This window comes from Temnothorax americanus, unplaced genomic scaffold (assembly GCF_048541705.1).
Source record: "Temnothorax americanus isolate GAGA-0224 unplaced genomic scaffold, ASM4854170v1 Scaffold85, whole genome shotgun sequence".
Lineage (NCBI taxonomy): Eukaryota > Metazoa > Arthropoda > Insecta > Hymenoptera > Formicidae > Temnothorax > Temnothorax americanus.
In genome coordinates, this window is record NW_027509808.1 from 444159 (window position 1) to 468400 (window position 24242).

Sequence of the window (24242 nt, forward strand, 5' to 3'; positions counted from 1 at the left end):
ATCGCGTGTCCTCTTCCTGCTTTCTCTCAGCTCGTTATAGGCAGGCACGTATCTGTCGCCATTTAGACGATTACGTTGCGCATTGTATTGTGCATTCGTATAGGCGAAACACGGGTTGCATTGCCCACGCGTCATCCGAGCTTAGCAGATTGTCGCCAGGAATGAGGGCTCCATTGTTGTCGGATATGAGTGTACGTGCTCAGCCACGCGACCATACCGTCAAGTTCGTGGCAGATCGCAGACGCGGTGCCAGGGATCGTTTGCAGTGCCATTATCGAACGTCATACACAGGTCCCCGAACGTAAAAATGACTGCTGATTGAGCAATACGGAAACTCTTTCACCAGCTTTTTTCATCGTCATTCCGTCTGTCGAATGGTAAATTCGAAAGAACTGCATCTGCCGTGTTTGGACGTGAAAAATACAATAAACGCGAAAGTTTATCAACTTGGATATCTCGTCAATTTCCTCCATCGTGATTTCTTTCTTCTCGAGGAAACGGGAAATGCATTGTGTTCCTTATGTTATGACGTAGATCAGCGATCTACAAAGTTTCTCGGTTACGAAACCATTTTTACACGAGTGGAATTTGGCGAGGCTCCAGCAACGTATTTTTCCGGAATTGTTTTAGTTTTTGTTAATCAAACGTGACATGTAATCCTCAAAAAAATTGTATGAAAATGTATTTTTATCCGTTCTATTTGTTATAATGTAATTATAATGTAATTATTATTCCCGTATAGAATCTGTAAACTAATTCCACAAAGCACACGTTACTGTGTTTATAGGAATGTTATTGGGTAAGGTATATACTGTTCTCTACTTTAGTTATCAAAGCATATCCGCAATGCGAGCGGCCAAGTAGATTTTTGTCCGCACATGCGTATGTACGTTGATATCCTCTGTAAATGGTTTACAATTACAAAGCACGAAACGTGACATGAAGGGATTTACGTGCATTAATCGATTATTATTCGGCTAATGGTACGAACGTGCAATCGGCTACAATGTTACACGTTTTCAACATGGTGATCACTATCGCTATATATTTACCTTTGTACATCATCAATCACCGAGCACTGTCAAGTGAGTTCTACTTCAAGCAGCGTAGAATGTGACGGCTTATCGTTCATTGTGAAAATTTTCAATGTGCACGAGATTCAAATTGATCGCTCGTGAGATCAAATTACTTGTCTGCCAAACGCAACAGATCGCTCTATTCTGTCTTGTCAAATCGCCACTTTTCTCTTCCTCTTTTATTTATAGATATATTATTTTATACCCCTATACTGTAAACCTATTTTATTTACATTTTAATTCCACTTTGTAGCGACATATATATATTGTATCATCCCTAATATCAGCAATAATATAAAATCAAATATGTCAAATAAAGATCAAAAGTAATATTACTTTAACATGATTCATTACGCACTAATTATTTTTTATCGATTTTTCTGCACAACCTTCGACCGCACTTTCCCCGTGACATTAAACCATGCAGTTCATTATAGCGCTGATTTACAATACCATTCAAGGAGATCTCTCCCTTCCATCTTCGGGTGAACACAATCGCGACAGCGTATCGCCAATAAACATCACGTCGCGAAGGTGATAAAATAAACTTCTTAGATCGTAGTTCACCCCTACTCGTTTGGGCGCGGTCGCTGTATCCGACTCGGTTCGAGGTTGCATCGCAACCGCGTATGTCAATCCGATTGAGATCGAACTTTCTTTCTTTTCTCTCTCTCTCTTTTTTTTAAATCTTGTCACACGGGTCCAGAACGATTGAGCCCCGCCTTGTCCCGTCATCGCAAGTTCGTCCGTCTCACATGCGCGTCGTATCCCGGCTATAAAAGCTCACTTAGCATCAGCTTGCACGGTAATGTTCCTCTGTGATGGCTGATGGAAAGACGTTGCGTCGCGAATCTTGACATCCTCCGTCGTCATCGATGGAGACGCGCGATGCGGTGGTCAATCGGGTACGTAGCATTAATGAGAGCGGAAAAGAATTCGATATCGATGGGATCGAGAGGCGAAGCAGCGACGGTCCCGCGCAGCTATCAGAATTTTCCGGTAAAGAGACTCGCACGACTTGATGCTTAAAATATTTACAAATTCAGGTGAGTCGTATCTTCACGAAGAGCATAAACATGCTGAGGCATATAGTGTAACATACAGTATAGACATTTGACGGGCGTATACATTTCCAGGGGATTTAGAAGTTTCACATTTTCATAAAATTTCACTGAAAAACATACGCGCTATTTTGCTTTTCGAACGATGAATTCGAAATTTATGTAAACAAAAATAATATTTACAAATGAATAATAGAAAAGTGGCGTGATAAAAGTGGTTCATATTTTAATATTTTCAACTTTCAACTATGCACTGTGGCGGAGATTGCTTTACTCGATAATTAAAAAATAATTATTTCGCGTTACAAACATCCCAGAAAAATTATTTGAGTGCAATATTCATAACGAAATCACGTAACAAAAATCACGTAATGAGTTCGACAGGAAAAAGTTTGTTGAAATATTAATTGCTACAAGTATACTTTGCGTAGTATTTTCAATAGATGGATTCTAAAATTTTTTAATTTTGCAGTTAAATATATGTATAAATATTGCGATTTTTTATCTCACGTTTTTCAAAAATTAATATATTCTTTTTAACTCTCCGTAGGCATTCAAAATGAAGTGCGTCGCTCGCGGATCTACGTTCCGAAACTATTACGACTGTCGAAGGATTTATTGATCGACCTTGCGCGATATACAGTGGCTCTCTACGATTCGGCCTATTAACGATCTTTCACACACACCCTATTCGCCTCATTATTATCGGCCACGCCTCACGCCATTTTCGCGTAGTCGTAGTATAATGCAGAGGAGGAGAGAGAGAGGAAGAGGAAGAGGAAGAGAAAAAGAGAAAGAGAAAGAGAGAGAGAGGGGAGGGGAGGAGAGGGAAAGAGAATGAGTTTGCCAAGAGAAAACAATCTGGTTTTCTTGCCTTATGTTCTCCCCAGATCGATCTCCGCAGGAATGCCACCGGCTATCCGGTAGCTGACGACGATCGGTCTCGGTCGTAACTCTGACCCCGCGACAAGACTCGTGATTTATGGCGACAACAAAGACGACGAATTCACACGCGGGAGCTGTCGTTTTCAAACCCTTATAAATACGTTTCGCAGAAAGCGTGAATATAATGACGTTTCATCAGGGTTGCTAGACATATAGTCGATACGTATTACATATGACGGGTCCATTCAAATCCTATACACGCAAATTGCAAGAACTAGTTTACTTACCTTCCTTGATAGCTTCCAATTCGGTACGTTACAATTACAAATATTTAACAGTGTTTAATTACTTATTTGCATATCACACAATATTAATATTAGTTGTAAATTTAAATATATTTATGAATAATATTCAATAAAATTCGATTATTTTTTTCAAGAATTTTTTTGAAATCGAATTTGGAAGTTTCTCTTTTACATTATATTCATGAGAAATATTTTACTCCTTAACATAAAAATTCAGAAAAACCGAAAAGTCTTCGTTTGTCGAATAGAAGATGCATTATGTATTTAATTTTTTATAAAGCAAAACCGTGTATGTTAAGAAAAAAAGTTGGCGGTTTTTAGCCACTCTGTGTAAAAACTTATCTACCTCATTAATTTAGTTTAAGTTTATTATGAAATGCTATCTTACCTCCAATTTTTAAGCAAAACAACTTACAATTATGTAGTTACGCGTTATCTCTTTCTCTTTTAGTTAACTGATAGGTTCAAATATTTTACTAGTATAATGTAATTATAATAATTATAACTTAAAAACATGAACGCCTATAATTGATCAAGATTCTATATAAATATAAAATAAAATGTAAACTTTCTTAAACCAATAAAATAATTTAGAAATAGTAAAAGATGAGATTAGTTATAGTTAATCTTAAAATATCTCGTTTGGATGCATGTCTTGCGTTTTCTTCCTTTTTTTTAAATGCAATATTATTTGCAATGTCTAAATATAAAAATTCATTATATAAAAAGTATTAAAGGAATTCACATTTGCACGTAATAATTGTTCACGTTCTTAGAATATCATTTTTGTCATTCTTCGATAACTGCGCTTGCTGCCACAATATTATTAAGCAAATCTTTGAAGCTCAATCACTAATTGGAACAATATCTTCCCACGCTTACGATCACTCGTCAACTTGTACCGCCTGCGAGCGATGTGGGTGTTACGGGACGCCCGCTAATTCACGATCGATTATCGCCCACCCATTGTCGACGCATAATAGCAATTAACGTCCTTGCGCGTTATTCGCGTGTCCGTCGTGAAAACACAGCGCGGCCTGTTGCCCGACCCATTTCTTATTCCGTTTGCTCGCGGACGGTGGGCGGCCGATAACAAGTGGGTGACCTTTCGGAATTTGCGAGGGTTCGGTGCAATCTCACAATGCATGCACAGCTACCATCGCGATGATGAAACGCACGGGATTACGTAGTCGCGTCGCCGCTATCTCAGCCGAGACGTGGCTCGGGCCACGATTTTCCCATAAAGGCGAAGGCCATGCACGCTCGAGCGGAGCGTCGCTCGATATTCCGCTCCGAGTGCTCGCCGCGCGAACAAAGCCGCGGGTTATATCATTTTCCGATAGCAATTTGTTGTGGAAAAAAAAGGGGAGGACAAAGACGCGGGACACACGCAAATCCAAGATTAAATATCCATGTGACGATCCGGTGATTGTAAATCGTTATACGATAAATTACGCGCACGTAATAGATACCATAAATCGCGTTTCATACTCGGATTTGTGCAAAATCCTGTATAAATTGTGCTCGCTAGAGAGATGCGACGATACTCAAGTTTATGTCGAATATCTTTTTCTATATTTTTCGCTCGTTATTTTCATCACGCGATCTTCGAGTGCACGAAAAAATTATCGATGGACCGTATAAAAATTGTACATTTTATTCTGATACGAAATCATGCAATCACCGCTCATTAATAATATACAGGAATTATTTTAACATAGATATGTTCCAATGGATTGTTGTAGTGTACATCGTAGTACATAATGTATAATCTCAATGTACAATATTACAAATTAGTTTTACACCGTTAAGTGGATATTGAGTTATCGATGAAATTGCCCCGGATAGCAATAAAATTTCGAATTTACATCAATGTTTTACAGACCGGCTCTATCTGGTTTCCTCTCTGACCGTGACTTTTCATGTTCAGCTTATGAGTGGCGAGCCACGTCGAGTCACGCTCGCGACGACCTTACTCTTTACATCGGCAACGATCATTAGCACGCATTTACGTCGGATATCTGTGTCAGATTCCTCAATTACGGGCTCCTTGCGTTTAGCGAGCGTGCTTGCCGGATACCACGAGTGATCTATTATCGAATGATATGAATCGGTGCCGCTGATATAACGACTTGGTCGAACAATACGTGACGTGAAACGTGCAGCCGTTCTGATAAACGTAATGAAGTACGAACGGTCGTTACATGTCGCTATTTCCATATGTTACGCTGGAAAATTATAACGAAATAGGCTAGATAAGCGCAAGTACAGACGAAGAAGCGTAACAAAAAATTTTAGACTAAACGGGTCGCGTTGGACGGAATAGTAGCATAAACTATGAGTAAAAATCAGCAAAGATGATAAATTTCTACAGATTCCAGTTAATTATGTAAACTACATTCACTTATTCACCATTGTTAATGTTAGATTAAAGCATGTTAAAATCGGATTAATGGCAAAATATTAAATATTCTGCGCGATTTTATCTTATCTTTACAATTTGTAAATTACATTTTAATTTTATTGAAATATAAACGTGTATTTTTTGTGCACGATGTTAATTTGCAATAAATTACCTTTTACATATTTTTTCTTGTAGAAAACGATAATAGTTTGTCCAAGTGGTAAACGATTATTCAAGACTTTCATTCATTGTATATAATTGTGCTGTATTACCTATTGTTTTCATCATAGATAATTTGAGCTTTGCTAGTAGAAGAGAAAGTTAGATTAGTTAATCAAATTGCCACGGCAGTTCGCATAAGATAATTGACTTGACTTTTAAAACCAATGGTTGATCACTAGGCTTCTGCGCGATTGTCCACCGGAGAATTTCGGAGAATGTCTCCTATAATTGTACAATCCGGTTTAATCGTTTGTGAATAATAGCGTTTATAAAATCTGTTAAATATAAGAATATATAATACAAAAACAATACGTCGCGTATAATATACAGTAAAATACGTGTGAATTTAATAAGAGATCAAAATTGATGAGATGCACCAAGCAATACATTATATATGTATACATATTTAAATAATACTCTCTGGGTTATTTTATATTGCACAAATATCTTTCTTTTATAAAAAAGAATGAATTTATTCCATTCGTACAGAAACAATGAAAATATGCGCGCGCCATGAACCGAAAGCACCGAGCGCGACGAGCGTCGTCGTGTTACAGCAATTTTAGATCTCCGTAATACTTCTTCAATCTCTCTTAGAAAATCACGGGAGGGAACGGTATTATATTTTCGATCCGACGAGATGATTCAGAGAGATTTTTCCCCCTTTTTTTTGCGTTTCGCAGACGGCTGTGCGCGCGTTACCAGTGCCCATGGCCGTGGCCGGCATGGATAGCGGCACCGTAACCGCTTCCGTGGGCCGTAATCTTTCCGGAAGGGCCGGCAATCACCACCGAACCGGCGTGCGGTCCAGAAATAGCCGCGCTTCCGGAATGAGGTCCAGCCAGAACTGCACCGTGGGTAGCCGGTCCGGCAACAACCACTCCGTGTTCTCCGTGACCGCCGGCGTATCCCGCATAGCCGTAAGCAGGAGCAGCCGCGTATCCGTAACCGCCTGCAAATAACCAGAAGAAAATAAATATTAGCGAAAAATATATATTGGAAAAAATAAATATTAGAGATGGAATCTCAATACGTACAGTTTAATACTTTCAAAAATGCAAAAATAAACTCTAAAAATACCTTTTTTTAACTGTATATAGTAAACTTTCTAAAAAATTACTCCAAAAATTGCTCATGCACAGTATTATACAATCTGACCAATTTCTTCAAGTTGTTCATATACTTTAGATCATTAAGTACTCATTTTTAACCTAGAATCTTTTTTGCAATCTGCTTATCGTCAAGAGTTCTTTTTCTTTCACGCGACAACTTTATAATCAGTTATATTACTTACCATAATTACCGCCATAGGCACCTCCATAGCCACCTCCATAGCCATCTCCATAGCCACCGTCGTACGGACCACCGTAGCCTTCCACGTGCGCCGGACCAGCGACCGACGCGGTCACAACAGCTGGTCCAGCAACGGCGCCCGACACGTGAGCAGGACCGGCCATCGATCCGGCCAAACGAGCCGGGCCTATCGCCGGACCGGAAACAGCGGTGGCACCCACGTGTGGACCCGCGACACTCGCCGCCCCAAGGAACGGTCCGGTAACAGCGACTCCATGCCCGCCGTAGCCTATACCCCCGTAAGCTCCGTAAGCCCCGTGAGCACCGTAAGCTCCATGGCCACCACCGTAATATCCGTGACCGCCCAAGAGAGCTTCTCGTCGCTCACGAGAAAGAGGTGCCGCAGCAACGATGGCGCACAGAGCAAACGAAACGAACTGGAGATTAAGAATTTCAATTCGAGGTGAGTTTAGCAATAAGCTTACGTAGCTCTTACAGCTCGATATAATACAACACCAAGTGTTTTTACACATAAACGACAGAAATTTGATTTTGAAAAATACGTTCCATAATATATAACTTTGAAGCTATATATTTATTGTACGACGATCAAGCAGCGAGGCAGATCACGGAACTCCCGCGCGATAAAATGATGCGATTATCATATTTCTTGCCTAACTCTTCGACAGGAATGAACTATATATTCGCAACGCGAGTTTGTCACTTTATGTCACTCCATCGTTCCGCTGAAAGAGCAGCGGTCCGATTGCGGCACGTTGATTGTTCGGGTAACAAAAGAAAGAAAGACAGGAGCGCGCACTTCCGACCGTCGCGTCAGGATGAATACTTACGAGGGTCTTCATCGTGCCGACCGGCGATTGCTTGAATGTGCCTACGGCCGACTTCGGCGGACTTTATATACGTCTCCTAGGATCTCTCCGACCGCGCCCCCGCGCCTGATCCCTTCAAATCATATCCGTTGACGATGTTAGCCTCTCGTTCATTGTGTAAGAAGGTCACCATCTGGCACACCTACCCCACCTTTGGACATGGACCCCCCTTTACATGACCTTCGCCAGGAAACTCTTGGCTCAGAAATTTCAGAAACAACCTCCTTTGTCTGATCTCTGATCTGTACGTACTAGACTTTGCTGACTAGCGCTTTATAACGCAATTGTGAACGCTACGTTCAATTATCTTGCAATACTTTGAGATTCGGAATTTATGAAAGTACTTATAAAAGATTCTTCAGCTCTCTGTTTTTTCTACGGTCAGAATATTTTTTTAATTGCAAAAACGTTGAATAATAAATATAGAAACAAATATACAATAATCTCATCAGTAAAATCTCACATTTTTTTCTCGTAATTGCACATGTTAATCACCTGTATACAGTCGTACGACCCAGTTTATCCTTTCAAATTGCACTGGTTTGCAGTGGAATCTCGTGCATTGTGTAAGATTAGCATTTGACACACCCACCCTTGGCTCATCGAATGACTGCCACGGACGAAACCCTGTGGGAAAAAGTTAAAATGAGTTCATTCGGCGCTCGAGTTTCGAAAAATATTTCTCTCTCTCGCGTAAAGTTCGCTATCTACTAATTTCCATCTCTATGCGCGGAAGGTAAATGGTGGCGAAAGTTAGTTTTAGAAGATATCAGATATCACACATTTTGGTAAACAAGTTCTTTGAAGTTCTTCGACCCACGCTATTTTAAAGGAAAAAATTTTTAGAGATCGTTATATAATTCACGCAATCCTTTTAACGTCATAACGAACACAAATATAATCGATATGTATTTATACAATTTTATAATTTTAAATACAATTTTATAGGGTTTTCTTGATTTAGGAAATCTGTCTATAATAACTATATTTTACTAAATTATTTTATCATTACTTTAATTACATCATAATTATATTTTACTAGAAGCGAGTTTGCAGCAATTATATATAATATATATCTTAATTTATTCTCCACAATATTCACGCATTACACATATAATTGTATTGTAGAAACAAACACAAATATACACGTCACCACATGTAACAAATTATTTTAATCATTTAATGAGAGAATTTTATTGAGAGAAAACTAATTTAATTTTTAGCGAATTGAGAGTGATAAACTTCTTTGAAGAATTTGCTACTTAGATTTTTCAAATCTCAGTTGCGTGACCACATAGCAGGATAGGTCAATCGGGCGATTAAGTAATTCAAGAGAAGGGCAACCGAGCGCCTTAACCCCGAAGATTACAAATTATTACACAGAAGGGTTTGGTAACCTCGTCAAAAATTCCTCGTAGTACATACATATAAAGTCAAAAGACTTATACATGAATAACTGGCCGAATATACAGGGCCGACTAAGTAATACCAATGACACGGTTATAAATAGATGGAAGGCTCTCAGTATCGTTTTGTAAATTGATTGTGCAATCATGTTTTTTAATGAAAAACATTTCCAATATTTCTCTTTTTTTGAATTGTGTTTCTTTGTATAAAATTTAATAAGGACCGGAATTCGGTCGAAACGTCGTGCAATCTTGTTTTAATTGGCCAGTTGGGTCGAAAATAAAATGACTTATTTGAATATTTGCTGGCGACGGAAATTGTTTCGCTTATACATGAATGTTAACATAACAAATGTTGAAATATAATATCACTAATAAATGCAACAATACATAGATGTGACAAAGTATAAGAAATTAATTCTATATACATATATATATTTCATAAACGAATCTCAACGCATTTCAGAAAAATGTCAAGGAAATTATTCTTTTTTTTTTTTTTAATTCAACATTGTAGCATATTTACTTACTGTATCTCTGAAGTCGTTAAGGACAAAATTCATCTTTATTTAAGCTTTTTATCTTAAAATTGGTTCAGAAATTACTTTCTCTTGTACTTAAGGATCACCTTGTATATGTTATGATGCATATACAATCTGCAAATATAATGCGTCTTACATATTCAGCAGCGTTATACATAATTATGCGAAGAATTTCAGGCAACGTCAAAATAAATCCAATTACATACGTTAATGCTAACTGCACTCGTTATGAGAGTGTGCACATGTTTATAGGGTCATAGATCACGATATAGACATTAAATGTAATCATAAGCAATCACACTCTATGCGCCACATACCACGGAAATAAATTTTTATATAATATGTAATTTGTGATTACATTCGTTTGCTTATAATGTGCGTAACAGTAAACAAAATTTGATCATTATATTCAGCAAAAATTGAAGTAAAAGTTGAAATTATATGAAGTTATTCAGTGCAATGGCATTAGGTACTGAAAAATTCTTTTCTTTCAATTGTTTCGAGTTTTACCTTTTGCCTAAAATTAACTTCTTCTCGCGGTCCACGCGTTAATTGCGTATTTTAATAACAAAAATAATTACTTTATTAATATATTTAAAATATGAGACAATGCGCACCGCTATAAATGCAGCGGTTTATAATATGACGAAGTTCTAGGTTGCAATTTATGCGATGTGCAAGGTGAATCGACGCATTTACCGAGAACAGGCTGGGAAAGAGCCGCGCTCTCAGGAATTAATGCGCTTCTCGATACGATATGTAAAATCGATGAAGCCAACCGGCAACGCGCACTCGACCTTTCATTGGATACGATGAAAGAGATGCGAACTCGAATGCTCTAATTCTACGTGAATATCACGATTTCTGGTAACTATTACTGAATACCGTGAGAGTATCTGTATATCCATGTCTCGCGAAAAAAAATGCTTTTTGTACATACAAGGAATCTTTTTTTATGATCTTAGTTTTATCTTGCAATTATGCACTGTCATTCTCTATATTCAAGAAATTTGATATCAAGGTTACGTAACGAAAAGATATCAAGATATTTTTTACTTATAGTTATTAACTGTTATATGTATAAGAATTCAAAATTTAATTCAAGATATTTTATTCAATTCTAAAAATTATTCGTTCTCAATAATAATGTTATATACATTGTCATTATTACACAAAACTTTGATATTCAAACCTGCTCTTCGAGCTAGAACTATCCCTCGAGAACTATTCTACAAGTGATAATCAACTTTGATACGAATCTAAAATGCACAAATATATTTTCAAAGATCGTGTAAGAAGATGCATTGATAGCAAGTTGAAAAAAGTACTTTGAACGCGTTGCCAAATTAATAGAGACGCAAACACGTCTATCTAAAGAAATCGGAAATTCGACCTTTAAATATGATCTTTTCTGCTTAAATTGCTTGTACGCGTCTGTAAATGTTTCACAAAGTGTTGCGCCTTCGTACAACTTTATCCGCTGCATCACGTTCTAAAATTCGTACCTACGACGAGTGATCGAAGGAGGTACCCCGGTTACCCCACCGCGATTGAGCGTGATCAATGCTAATGGTGAGACTGACATTTGCAGTCATTGTCTGTAGCGCAATACGGATGCAATGCACCGCGATGTTTATGGGGGCATGCGCAACCTACTCGCTGCTTTATGTGAAACCATGGGAAGTGTAAAACACTTGTGTTTTGCCAAAGTTCAATTTGTTTAAAAAAGGAAAGAAATTGATTATAATTAATTGTAAAATTAATTGCAAAAATCTCGCAACTGTATCTAAAGAGTATTCAAGAATATATCTGAGCTATATCTTCTGCAAAGTAAAAGTCTCCAAGAAAATCATTATCTCGTTAACTCATTAATTTATGTTTTGTTAATGTAATCCATATTCAAATATATGTATAAATATATGTATAAGAAATCTTCTCTGAGAGCGAGGCAACCTTGACCGTAAAAATGGAACAACCTCATATAATGCTTTGTAAAAAGATATTCTTCTGAGAAACGCGTGCAATAATCGCACACCCCCGAGAGTGAAAGGACCGCGCCTCTTATTCGTATCCGGCATTCTACCATCTCCACTAATTATTCCTTGACGATCGTTACGAAAGACACGTTTTTCTATGACACAACTTATGACGCTTCGCAACAATATCATAATCCCGTTTGTATATTTTTTTCCTCCTTTATACATCATATAAAGTTATTTTTATATGATGTACAAAAGACGCGATCAATACGAGTAAAACTGGAATTTTATGACTTATTTCACGATTTATTCCTAAAAGCAATCTCTTAAACATGATCGTTCATGTTCTTTTTCCTCTCATATTTGTTTTCATAAATATAAATTTTGCTTGGAAAAACCTCCATTATTTGCAATAGGACAATGTTATTTCTCATTTCTTTATGATTTTGTCTTTTTGCTAATATTGTTGAATCCATTAATATCCTAAATTTAGAAAATTTTGCTTGGCTATATTCGAAAAGGTTGTCTCAAAAAGGTAAATATGATAAATGTTTAAAATGATGATATGTAAAGCAAGAGAGAACATTGCAAAATATCACAATTTCTATTTTCGAGAACGCAGCGTCATAAATTTACTATTCCATCTAATTTCTGCATGCAAATAACGGCGGTACCTATTTTGCGAATAATCCAATTTACAGATTTGTTAAAAATAGTTAAATCACGAAATAGAATTATGGGTAACTAAAAAAGTTATATTGTCAAAAATTATATTTGCGTTCGCGTTTAATTTTAATTCCTATTTGCCGCAACGATAAACTAGAAATTTCGGTGTACAGAGTTTTGTAAAAAATGAAAACTGACACCATTTAAATTTTACATTTTATTTTTGAATTTTACATCGAATGCACGGTTCGGAAAACCAAAGTGTTTCTATTCGAGAATAGTAGAAAAAATATGACGGTTTGCGTGTGTGAGGCGAGATCGGGAATCGATGCTATTTTTGTCTCATGGAAAAAAAGTGGAAAAAGATTGGAATATAAAAAAGAAGTCATCTTACCGCATTCAAATTTCATGCTCTCTACCACATCACCAGTCAGTGTTCCACTCGCTGAGGTTCTGCTCGATTCCACGGCTTAGCACGCGCACTTACATCTTTCTATTTTATTTGTAGCTCGCTGAAGAAAAACGTAAAAGCGGTCGTATGTATACTTAACGTAAAATCCGGGAAAAATTTACAAGTCTTTCGTAGACGTAAGAATTTGTGCGACAAATCTGATAAAATATATCCCCATTTTACTTTCTAATAAGCATATTATAAAATAGAATAATTGATGCAATTTATAATACATAACAAATGGAAATTATTTTACACACACATGTATAAATAATTTGTTCACGATCAACGTTTTCAAATTATTAAGTTTATTCGCAATTTCACAAGAAGATCGCTCTCTATGCTTGCACGAGAATTATCTTGGCTTCTAATGGGGAAAACCAGCATCGCTCGATCACTTTGAAATTAATTCGGTTTAATTAGCATCGTTAGCGATCGTTCATATCAAAGCTAATACCTAAACGGCATATCTTGATTAATCTTGAAATAACGAAGCTTATACAGAGATACATTCAGATATTAATTTGTCCTTTAACTACGAATTTTATCCTGAACGTTCCGCGTAAAACGATAATAAGAGGAATATAGTAATAATGTGTAATTATAAATTTGCAGGTTTATCAATTTCATACATATATTTCATTTACGATGTTTCTCCGAATAATTGAGCATAATCAATTTAAATCAACTGACAATGCTGCGATTGATCAACGTTATATGTAACCAAGGCAAATTCTTTTTTGTGGTTCTACTACCTGTTAAGCGCATGATTTAAATACCATAGTGAAACTTTGAAAAACGTTGTATCGGGTATTAACGCGGACATTAGCAAAACAAATTCCTTTATTAAAGCAGACTAACGCAACAGGCGGTCCATTTGCAATCTAATGTTTTATTAAAAGAAGGTTTTTGATCCTTCTAGTGCTTTTACTTTACAAAGTTAAGTTGACTTAATAGTAAATATATGACTAATAACTTTAATGTTCTTTATATAAATACGTCGCGTCTTTAATGGCACAAATTTACATTTCATTATTATAATAAAATGTAATTATTATTTTATATTTAACTCTTTCTCGTGGGATATAAAAACAAAATTTGACAAGTTTTCAAACAAACTTGGTAATTCAACATTTCTCTCTCTCTCTCTCTCTCTCTCTTTCTCTCTCTCTCTCTCTCAAAAGATAAAACAATTTAAATAGATACTAAATTTACAGTTCTACAGTTCTACAGTTTCAATTTTCTGTTTTTTTTATAATAAAGTTTTATAAATGAATATGTTTTAATTATATGAAAATGAGGAAAATATAAGAGAACTTTTAATTTAATCATAAAAAATAAAAAATTTGTAATTACAAAGTTTTATATAATATTTACAATATTTAAATAAATTATTCAAAAAGTGACTAACCTTTTTGAAATAATTTGTAAATTGAAAAAAAATATTATACATTTGTTTTATTTTATCTTTTTTACTTATTATTATTATTATTTTATACTAAATTCTATGGTGTCGAAAAAAGAACACCATGGCAAAGGTAACAAATTTGTATTGCACATGTAACGCCGTTTTTAACAATTTATACTAGTATTCTCGTTAAATGTGCTGTTTATCATATCGGCATCAAAATATTTTACTAAATATTAAATTTTAAATTTATTAATTATGTGCGCAAGTATATGGACAACTAAAACATTTAACTTCGTAAACTTATTATCGGCTGTAATATGTGTTCGCCCATGTCTCAATAAAAACGATCGGCATTAATTATAGATTTTCAATACAGGTAGTTATAAAATCTATACCCACTATATATAGAACGTTACGTCGCAGTAATCTGAAAAAAAATCAAATTTATTAATACGTAATTGAGTACTAACGATGATTATAATAATTAGTAACTATGATTGACATTACTTGAAATCATTACTCACATGTTATCAAACGTATATATATATTTTTATTTGCATTAAGTACATATAAAAGCTTAAAACTTACAATTGCAAAACTCATGTGTGTGGTGATCTTCTACGAAAATTACGGTTAATATGAGACATACGAAAATATAGTACTAAAACAGAACAAAAAATGAATTGATAAGAGAAGAACTATTGTCAATAAATATATTGCCTTTTTCTTTTTTTTTTTTTTATATTTTTCATATATTATCTTTTAGCATTAAATAAGACGATTTATTATTCTTTTGTTAGTCTGCACTATATTCTTTCTCTCCTTGTCTGGCTTATTCATCGTCTTTTGCATTAATTCACTTAATCGGCTTGTATGCTAGAATTCAATAATTCATATGTTAGACAGATAATAGATCAATTAATTGGCTTGTACTGCTCGATAATCCACATATTATTACGTTAGCAGATAGATATTAGCTTTCATAGATCCAAGATAATGTATATAAATGTCTAAATATAAATACTAATGATACACGATACATTTTAAAAATAATCGTATACCTCAATATAATTAACAATTTCTACTGGATATTTCATCATACGTGTTCTTCTACGCATGATGAGCATTCTTATTGCCAAAATAATAAATGATTTCTAAATGTTGACTATAAATGGAGTAATTAAATTATAACCGAATGATACTAAAAAGTCAATAAGAATTTGACGACTGAAAGCTAAAAGGACGAAGTGAAATGTACAGGGAAATTGACGATACGATCTTATTAGGTACAATGAAAGATACGCGAATAGACAAGAATGAGTTTTAAATACTGATGCTTTATTTTATATAAAGTATTGTATAAATGTATAAACGCTATAAATATGTGGTATCTATCTATGGTGGTAGTGGGGTGCTAGTCGTGATCGCAAAGAAAGGGTATGACGAGGGCGGGCGGGGTCGAGGGCCGGCGACGGCGAGCCATCTATTTACATTCATTCACTCATGAGAAAGGCTGACCTACCATAATCTACCAGTCTCTCCTTTTCACTAACATATAACACGATTATATAATATATGTGTGTATATATACGAGTACACATATAGAAATATAGTGTATGTGTATGTGTGCGCGCGCGTGGCAATGTGTTCATATATACATATATATATGTATATATATATGCGCGGAAGTAATAGGTAATAATATGTATACATATATATAAGAAGAACAAATGTGCGCATGGACGCGAGTAATAATAATATGTATGCTTGGGGTGCGGCGGTAAGTATAACAACATGCCGGGGACGCCATGGAAGCGACCCGTGGAAAAAGAGAGAAATAGATATGTGCGTGAAGAGCGGCGGCCTTACAGATGGTGGAAGACGTAAGAAAAAGAAGGTTTCCAGCCGGAGCAACGGTAGATGTTCAGAAAACAGAACAAATTCGGTTGATCCGACGACGAAGTGCCAAAGCTCGCCCACTCGCTAGGCTCATGACGGTGCAGCGTGATACGCGTGTGCGCACGGGGTGGTTTTGCGGCACACGGTCGCAACTCGGAAATGCGCGTCGCGTTTAATTAGTGTTTGATAATGTCCGAAAGACGACGTTCGCCAATTCGCGGGTGAAAGCTCGTCGAGGTACGGCGAGGTGTTCGTACGCCAAGACCGGTAAAACCGCGGCCCGCCGCCGAGCTTCCTTTATCGTTGGTCTCTCGATGAACGGTAATTGACTAAATTTTACCCGGTTGTATAGCGGGTCGAGAACGAGGAGCAAACGACGCGAGGCCGCGGATCACGTATGGCCGAAATCTCGGTGCCGTCCTCTCACGATCTTGTCCGTCTGTCCTCCGGATCGCGCGCTTTATATCGGCTCGCGGTGTACGTATGCACGACCGATTCGACCGTTCCGTGTGTGTTCCGAGTGTCTGACTGATCATATCACTAAAGCCGAGGGCTGCACCGGCTATGTTCCGAGACTGGACGAAGCTTTGGGAAGAAGACGTTGAGCGCGTTTGAGGATCGTTCGAGACCGGTAAGTGACTGTGGTGGGTATGCCGCCGTCGCCGAGCCGAGATCGCTGGGGTCTTAAAACGTCTACGCCCACTTGATGGGCGCGGGGATGACGGCTCCGTGAGCGCCGAGTCCGGCGTGGATGGCGCCAGATGGTCCGTTGATCACAGCAACTCCGGCATCACCACCACCGAGGGCACCATATCCACCACCGATTCCAGCACCACCTCCGATGACAGCAATGGCACCAGCACCACCAGCGCCAAGGCCGAGTCCAGCACCGCCAAGGCCGAGTCCAGCACCGCCAAGGCCGATTCCACCTTTTGAAGAAAATATCGTTGATAAAAGACTCAAATATTTGGTGAATGTAAAAAAATAATTGAAGAAAGAATTGGACATAAGAAAATTTCTACTGTCTTTAACATGTAATTACTTTTATGTAATTTTTTTATCTGATTGAAAATGTGTATTACCGAGACCAGCACCAGGCGCGGCGTTAGCAGCAACACCAGAGCTTCCGTCATCACCGTTGATGCCACCAGATCCGGCGTAGAAGGCAACACCTCCGTAGCTGGGTCCAACGAGGTTAGCGGTAGCCTGGGATGGTCCTACGAGGGTGGCGGTTCCCTGGGACGGTCCAACGAGGGTGGATGGGCCGGCAGCGGGTCCTACAAGACTGGCGGGGCCAGTGCGGGGTCCACCAATGGACTTGGCTCCCTCTTGGGGTCCTACGAGATCAGAGGGTCCGGTCTGGGGTCCAACGTTGGCCTTGGGTCCCTCAGCGGGTCCGATGTCAGACCTGCCACCATAGACTCCTGCGCGAGAAGAGCGAGCGATTGTTCAACATCGGGCGTATATCCTGCGTTGTTGTCCTAAGTAGTAATTTAGATTTGGTACGTAGATACGCACCACCAGAGACGATCTGCTGAACTCCAGCAGCACCAGCCGCCGCCGCCGCACCAGCAGCATAGCTGGCACCAAGACCACCAGATCCCAAGCTGGAGGCACCACCCTGGAGGGAGGCAGCGGTTCCAGCACCAGCGGCGAGTCCACCAGTCAGACCGGCACCACCACGCAGGCCGTGTCCGGTGATGGCCAGACCGGCACCACCATAGCCACCATATCCGCCACCATGGGCGATTCCAGCGCGCGCCGTCGCGACGGCTAAGCAGGCGAACACAATCTGGAAGAGACGCGGGGCGTCATTCGACTAACGAGTCAGCGAATCACGAAGATACGCGACGATACTCCGGTATTCGACCGAGACCGTTGAAAACTTTAAACGATAAGTATTGCGTAAGCTCGAGTTTCGATTTACGGAAACGGCTTGCGTGCGCGTCGTTGGGGCTATCACTGTTACGGATCTAGATTTCCATTGGCTTGGCGCCGATTGCCGGGTCTGACTACCGCTAGATCCGCGCAACATAATCGCGGCTTTCACTTTCGATTTCCGCGAACGTTGGTTCACGATCGCGAACTCTAAACCGAACGGAAACGGTTTCGCGCGCGCAAGAGAAGGTTTCCAGATCGCCGAGATGATTCGCGCCGATTTATTGCGAGGGCGGCGGCGATTACGCGAACGAAAACGCAATGAGAAAGCGCCCGAGTGCATCGACGAGAAAATCGACGATATTAGATACCCGTAACTATATACGCGCCGTAACGTTTCGTAATCAACTTGATAGCGCCACGATTTCCCCCCTCCCCTTCCTCTTCGCGTCGGTTACTCTGGTCACCATTCCTGATGACCGTATTAGGAAAACTCTTCTAGGCCCGTTAATAGGCCGCTGCACGCGCAACGCGTCTCGTTGGACCGTAAGAAAAAGTAGTCGCGATTGCATAAAATCCGCGCGAAAACGACTCAACGCGAGATATCGCACGAAATTCGTAATTAATCGGTAACCGGTCATATCCGTTGCGCGAATTCGCGTATCTGAGGTCGAGATTCAAATTAGCGGATTCGATTTTTTTTTTTAAATAATTAATCGAGAAACCTGTAATTAATCGGTTCTCAGAATTCTAAAGAATTTTCTAAGATATGTGAGATCAGAGAGACAAATCTTGGCGAGTTACGTCACGTATCTCAGATACCAGATACGTTTAAAGTCGTAACGCTCGCGGCTCGTAATACGGGAAGCGCGGCCTTTAGAAAGGAAGTGTTTCGCGCGACCGTAGAACCGTCGGGTTGATTAGATATATCGGCGGTGTATATACGTAACCGATATTTCGCGATCGCGTGCGAGCGGTATTGGACGGGCGCGTGTGTCACGCCCGGTTTGTGACCGTTGCAAACTTAAATGGCACCGCGGCCTGGAATTATGCATATCTAACGACTAACGCAAAACTTTCACATCCCGTTTACGCGAAATGAACGACTATCTCGCGGCCGCGCGCGCGCTCGTGTGACGTGGCCGACCGAGCGTTCCCGCGACCTCGCGATCGGAAAAGGATCGATCGTGCCGATTTCAAAATCGCCTGCGCGATCGCGCACGCTGAGTATATTTCCATCGGCCCTGAGGAAATTGCAAAGGCATTCCGAGATCTGACGCAACGATCGTTATCGACGATATTACTGATAATAATATTATTGATAAATAGCTAATTAGCGTTACGATTAGTATGAAAATGGAAATTAACGCGCGTTACATTTGTAGGGCGGAACGAGGCGGAAACCAAATTCCGGCGATTATCCCAATTCAATAGACGCAGCGTACGTAAATCGACAGGGAAAATCAAGAGAGATGCAACGGTAGAGGACGGCAAGAGTGACAGCGAAGTATGTGCAACCAGTCGCAAGATTCGTGAATGAAGATGCGCCTATGCGGAATAGAAACCGGTCGCGGGTTAGTCCGCTTATTCAATGACGATGATGATACTGCTTACAACCGGTTTTCGCCGAGAGCGGTCGGCGCGCGATGCGGTAAGATTTCTTTGGTTTATGAATGAAAGTCGTCGGTTCGTCTGTTTGTGCGTCTGTCTGTCTGCGGAGAGAAAAACGACGAGAATATCCCGACCGTGACATTGAATCATCGTCGGTTATATCGCGGATGCAGTAAGAAACGCGAAGAAACGTAACGGTACAATGGTGACGTTAATAAACGTGCATTATTGACGCGAACAAAAGCTCTCGAGCTTGTGAGACAGTGTTTACTTTCCGTTTGCAGATACATCGCCATTTAAATACAATCTTGTATTAATCTAGTTTCTTGTTTGGTTTCAATTAAGAAGAACCCCAGAACGAAACATTATAGAGATAAGCGCGCTCTCAGAGATAAACTTTCGCAGCGACTACAAGAAAGGCAAAATTTTATGAGTGATTCCGTTAAGGATTCCAAGTAATTGAAGAATCGTTCAAAGTTTTGAAATGGACACTGTTTATTCACGGTAACAAAGACAAGTATCCGATCAAGAAACTACGATGATTTCGAAGAAACACGTAATTTTGAAGTAAATGAATAGCCAGAGCGACAAAGTTTGCGAGCAAAGATTGGATAAAAGTAACGGAATTGAAATAAAATCTGAACGAAGGGCGCGAAACGGCAAAAAGTACCGAGAGGTACCCAGAGACTACGAGTTAAACACCTCGCGAACACCTCACCAACCCCCGTTGCGGAATACTCACAAAGGCCTTCATGTTTGGTGTGTGTATTGGGCTGGTAGTCCGGTGAATGACTGACTTAGGCCGGGCCGGCGGGCCTTATATACGCCTAACTCTACTCTGGACACGCTCCACAATCACCATCCTTTCGAAAGCAAGCAAGGCGCTCCACCACCCTCCCTCCAGAAAAACTATAATCCACGTACACCGCGTACCAAGCGGCCGTAGCCCGTAAGTCCGCGGCGGCGGCGGCGGCGGCGGCGGCGGCGGTAGTCCCACCACCCGGTTCGGGGGCGAAGGGGGTCCCTCCTTTACGGCGGCGATGGATAGAAGTTGCCCGTTGTGGGTTGTGTATTCGTGTCCACGTCTAATGGTCGCAGTCTCCTATTCCTCCTGCCCCACCCGCGGCAGCGTTGGCCTACACGCTCGGGCTTCTACGCGACGGGCCACACCAAGTGCAACCGAGCACCACCCGGGTTACCTGGTCACCTACGGATACAACTCTCTTTCTCGCAGGCGTGGTGCACGGCATGCACGAGCGTTGCCACAGATCGCATGCTAGCTAACGCTAACGGCGGAGTCCTTTCCGGTTACGGTAGACGGCGCAGGTGCAGTGTCGATAGCAGCAGCATGGTAGCACGGAGTGTGATCATCACTTTAGTTAATTGGGCAAACTCTTGTCAGTGATAAATCGTTGTTCGATTGCGGGATGGACTCACGTAGGCTTTCAGATGATGGGAGCATACGTTCTCCGTCAACAAAGTTTCGGGGTGTTTCATAAGCTGTAGTGTTAAAGAAAAGAGTCTCGATAAAAATTGAAGACTAGAGTAAATAACTTTAACAAATTTATCGTAATGTATAAATATAATAAAACAATATGACAGAAAAATATTATTGAAGATGTTTAAAAAGATCGAAAACCACAATAAGTCCAAGTATCTTTCTTTTTGACAACTTTTGATCCAAGCAATTTTTTTTTTTAAGCGAAATGATGGTTAAGTATATATTACACATATTATATTTGTTAAGAGAACAAAGTAACTGATAAAAATTACGATAGCATCGTACGATTAATGGAATTTCAAGTTAAGCTATTATTATTTTGTTGCAACTTTTAATGCTGATGAAATCTGAAGAGGAGATTTGACGTAGAGTCACGACTGTTGAAAATGACGTCCTGACCTCGAGGTCACGACACGGATCCCCGGTTAATTGATGGTGTCATAATGCGCTTAATTCAACAGTGCTCACTTTAAGATAAGTCGATTTTGATTTTCTTATTCATTTATTTGAATGCAGAAGATTTTGTGTGTGTGTGTGTGTGTGTGTGTGTGTGTGTGTGTGTGTGTGTGTGTGTGTGTGTGTGTGTGTGTGTGTGTGTGTGTGTGTGTGTGTGTGTGAGAGAGAGAGAAAGAGAGAGAGAGAGAGAGAGAGAGGAAAAAGTAGAAACTGACAATGTCCGAATAACCGAAAGTTATTATTATTCATGAAAACTACTATCTGCACAATGCCCGAGTAGAAATCACGGTAACTCCAAAATTTACATTCGGACACGAGCGGCTGTCACACGAAAAGTTCGTCCCGCCTGAAAAAAAAAGAGGGAAGGAAATTCAAGAATGGTGAAACACGATCCTGATTACGGCCCGTTCGTTACGTTAGAAAACGAGGCATTCGCAAAAGGAATTTCACGTTTGGCGCAAATGCTAAATCGTTCCAAAGAGTTAGAATTACGGGTCGTTGAATGGCCGTAAGAAAAAAAAAGAAACAGAAAGACCTGAATTCTTTTCTAGATAGATTGCCTGCCGCTGCCGACGCCGCCGCAGCCGTCCGCTCGTTACTTATTACCTCAACCTACTAATTCCAATTGCCACAGTGTATTATGCTGGACATAAAATCGCAAAACGTAAGAGACAGGCTTAAAGAGATGTCCGTTGTCGTTGAGCGATTTGAATTATAATCATATAGTTTGTCTAGGGTGATACTCGACAATCCACATGTTCGATCATTTTTAAATTACATTATCTATTATCTCAAGAAGTCTATAAGTGCCATTTAATGGCTATTACTGTCGACCTTATCTTTATTTAACATTGGCGGCACACATAAAAGTATCATTCAAGGTATTAAACTACTTCTAGTAATCTACATAATCGGTTATATTTTATAAAAATGTGGAAACGTGCAATTTAAAATATTAAGTAGATAAGAGATGGGATAAAAATGTATGTACGCATTATGAGCGCGCAAAAAAACTGTTTACGTTTAAACGTAATCGATTAGTCCGCCCGCGCGTATGTATATTAGATATCTTTATGGATTATTAGTGCATGCTCAACGCATATTTCCTGTATACTTTCTTTTTTTAGCATACGCTTTTCATAAATCGGTATATACGTAACAGCAGCGATGAACAATTGCTAATCTCAACCTTAAAGGTGTTGAAGTGCAGCGCGCCGAAACGTAACGCGGCTAATTGCATCAATCCGATTAATTATTTTTCGTTTTCGAGCGTGATGCCCCGCTTATTATACGAGCCGCAATTTTTGCGGCGCGCGAAGTGAAAGCCATTATATTATTTGGCGCCCGCGAAAAATGTCGATCTATCGCGAAAGTCGCCCGCGCGACGTAATCTTTTCTCGTTCGGCAGTTCTGACCGGTTTCGAATATATAAACCTAATCCGATATATGTGTACGGCAGTTGCGCGTTCGGTTCTTGTCGGTCTCACCCTCAAACGAGCCGACAAACATTTCGCGCGCGCATTAATTGTCTTATTAGCCGATTAATCGAGCACTTATTTAATCAGTGGCGAGACTTGCAATATCTCGCGCTGTGACCCGACGTACTTCATTCGTAGCGATCGAAAGAACGGATCCGTAATTATATCGCGCATCAGCTATCCGCGATGTAATTCGCGATATAATTCGCGGATCTGACTCGTAATTTCACTAAGGATCAATTATCAATCCGTTGTCTCGTTTTGAATGCGATATTCCTATACAGCTTGATTCCTGGCAATCACGCCTCACGTTCGCGGCTTTTACACGTTTTTGCTATCGGAGTCCAGAATCCAGTTCCGCGACCGTTCTGAATTATTGAACGATTTTCAGGAATCGATAGAGTATCGATTGGCTCGCGTGGTCAATATTCAGGAATACGCTTCTGTGATAAAGCGACTTTCTCGGCGACGTGCAGATCCGATATACCCGTGAATCGAATCGAAATGGAGGCGCCGAGATTTACTCCGTTTGCACGGGACGAGCGATATAGGATTACCTCGATATTAAAATTATTTTATCAACGAAGTTTATTTATTCAAATAGTTTGACTTTTATATATAACATGCTCATTCGAGATGAGTTACAATAAGTCGGAGTTTATTTGGCCGCTATGAGTTTTTGCAGATTTCTGAGTTATGACTGTGTTATCACATAATAATTTTAATAATAATTCCCGAGTCATATTAAAATTTATGCATGTAACATTTTAATGTCAAACTATTTATTGAAAAAATCTGTTGATGGACGCGTCCATCAAACGTAACACT

General features: G+C 39.5%; 2 protein-coding genes and 2 long non-coding RNA genes across 5 annotated transcripts; 2 read left to right on the plus strand and 2 right to left on the minus strand.

Annotated features, from left to right (window-relative positions):
* The first annotated feature begins 1591 nt into the window (after window positions 1–1591).
* LOC143907624 (uncharacterized) lies at window positions 1592–5124 on the plus strand. 2 transcript variants are annotated; one of them, XR_013259909.1, is made up of 2 exons: window positions 1592–2122; window positions 2688–5124. It is a non-coding gene; the product is annotated as an uncharacterized LOC143907624 (long non-coding RNA). The 2 variants fall into 2 exon arrangements; XR_013259908.1 differs by having other exon boundaries at window positions 1609–2075.
* Window positions 5125–6401: 1277 nt separating this feature from the next.
* LOC143907623 (uncharacterized) lies at window positions 6402–8211 on the minus strand. Its single transcript, XM_077424499.1, has 3 exons — window positions 8098–8211; window positions 7248–7683; window positions 6402–6905 (listed from the first exon to the last, which is right to left on the minus strand). Exons 1-3 carry the CDS (start codon window positions 8107–8109, stop codon window positions 6652–6654), a joined length of 702 nt encoding a protein of 233 aa, XP_077280625.1. The 5' UTR covers window positions 8110–8211; the 3' UTR covers window positions 6402–6651.
* Window positions 8212–15908: 7697 nt separating this feature from the next.
* Apd-3l (apidermin 3 like) lies at window positions 15909–20855 on the minus strand. The gene is made up of 4 exons (XM_077424497.1): window positions 20722–20855; window positions 18009–18282; window positions 17573–17914; window positions 15909–17419 (listed from the first exon to the last, which is right to left on the minus strand). Exons 1-4 carry the CDS (start codon window positions 20731–20733, stop codon window positions 17184–17186), a joined length of 864 nt encoding a protein of 287 aa, XP_077280623.1. The 5' UTR covers window positions 20734–20855; the 3' UTR covers window positions 15909–17183.
* Window positions 18196–20629, plus strand: LOC143907621 (uncharacterized). Its single transcript, XR_013259907.1, has 2 exons — window positions 18196–18351; window positions 19754–20629. It is a non-coding gene; the product is annotated as an uncharacterized LOC143907621 (long non-coding RNA).
* Window positions 20856–24242: the final 3387 nt, after the last annotated feature.

Bases quoted from the DNA above. Each gene is read 5' to 3' on its own strand.
- Apd-3l (XM_077424497.1), bottom strand. The intron at 17,915-18,008 runs GTGCGTATCTAC...CTTCTCGCGCAG, and splicing joins TCAGCAGATCGTCTCTGGTG to GAGTCTATGGTGGCAGGTCT. The intron at 17,420-17,572 runs GTAATACACATT...TTTCTTCAAAAG, and splicing joins CGCGCCTGGTGCTGGTCTCG to GTGGAATCGGCCTTGGCGGT.
- LOC143907623 (XM_077424499.1), bottom strand. The intron at 6,906-7,247 runs GTAAGTAATATA...GGTTATTTGCAG, and splicing joins TGCCTATGGCGGTAATTATG to GCGGTTACGGATACGCGGCT.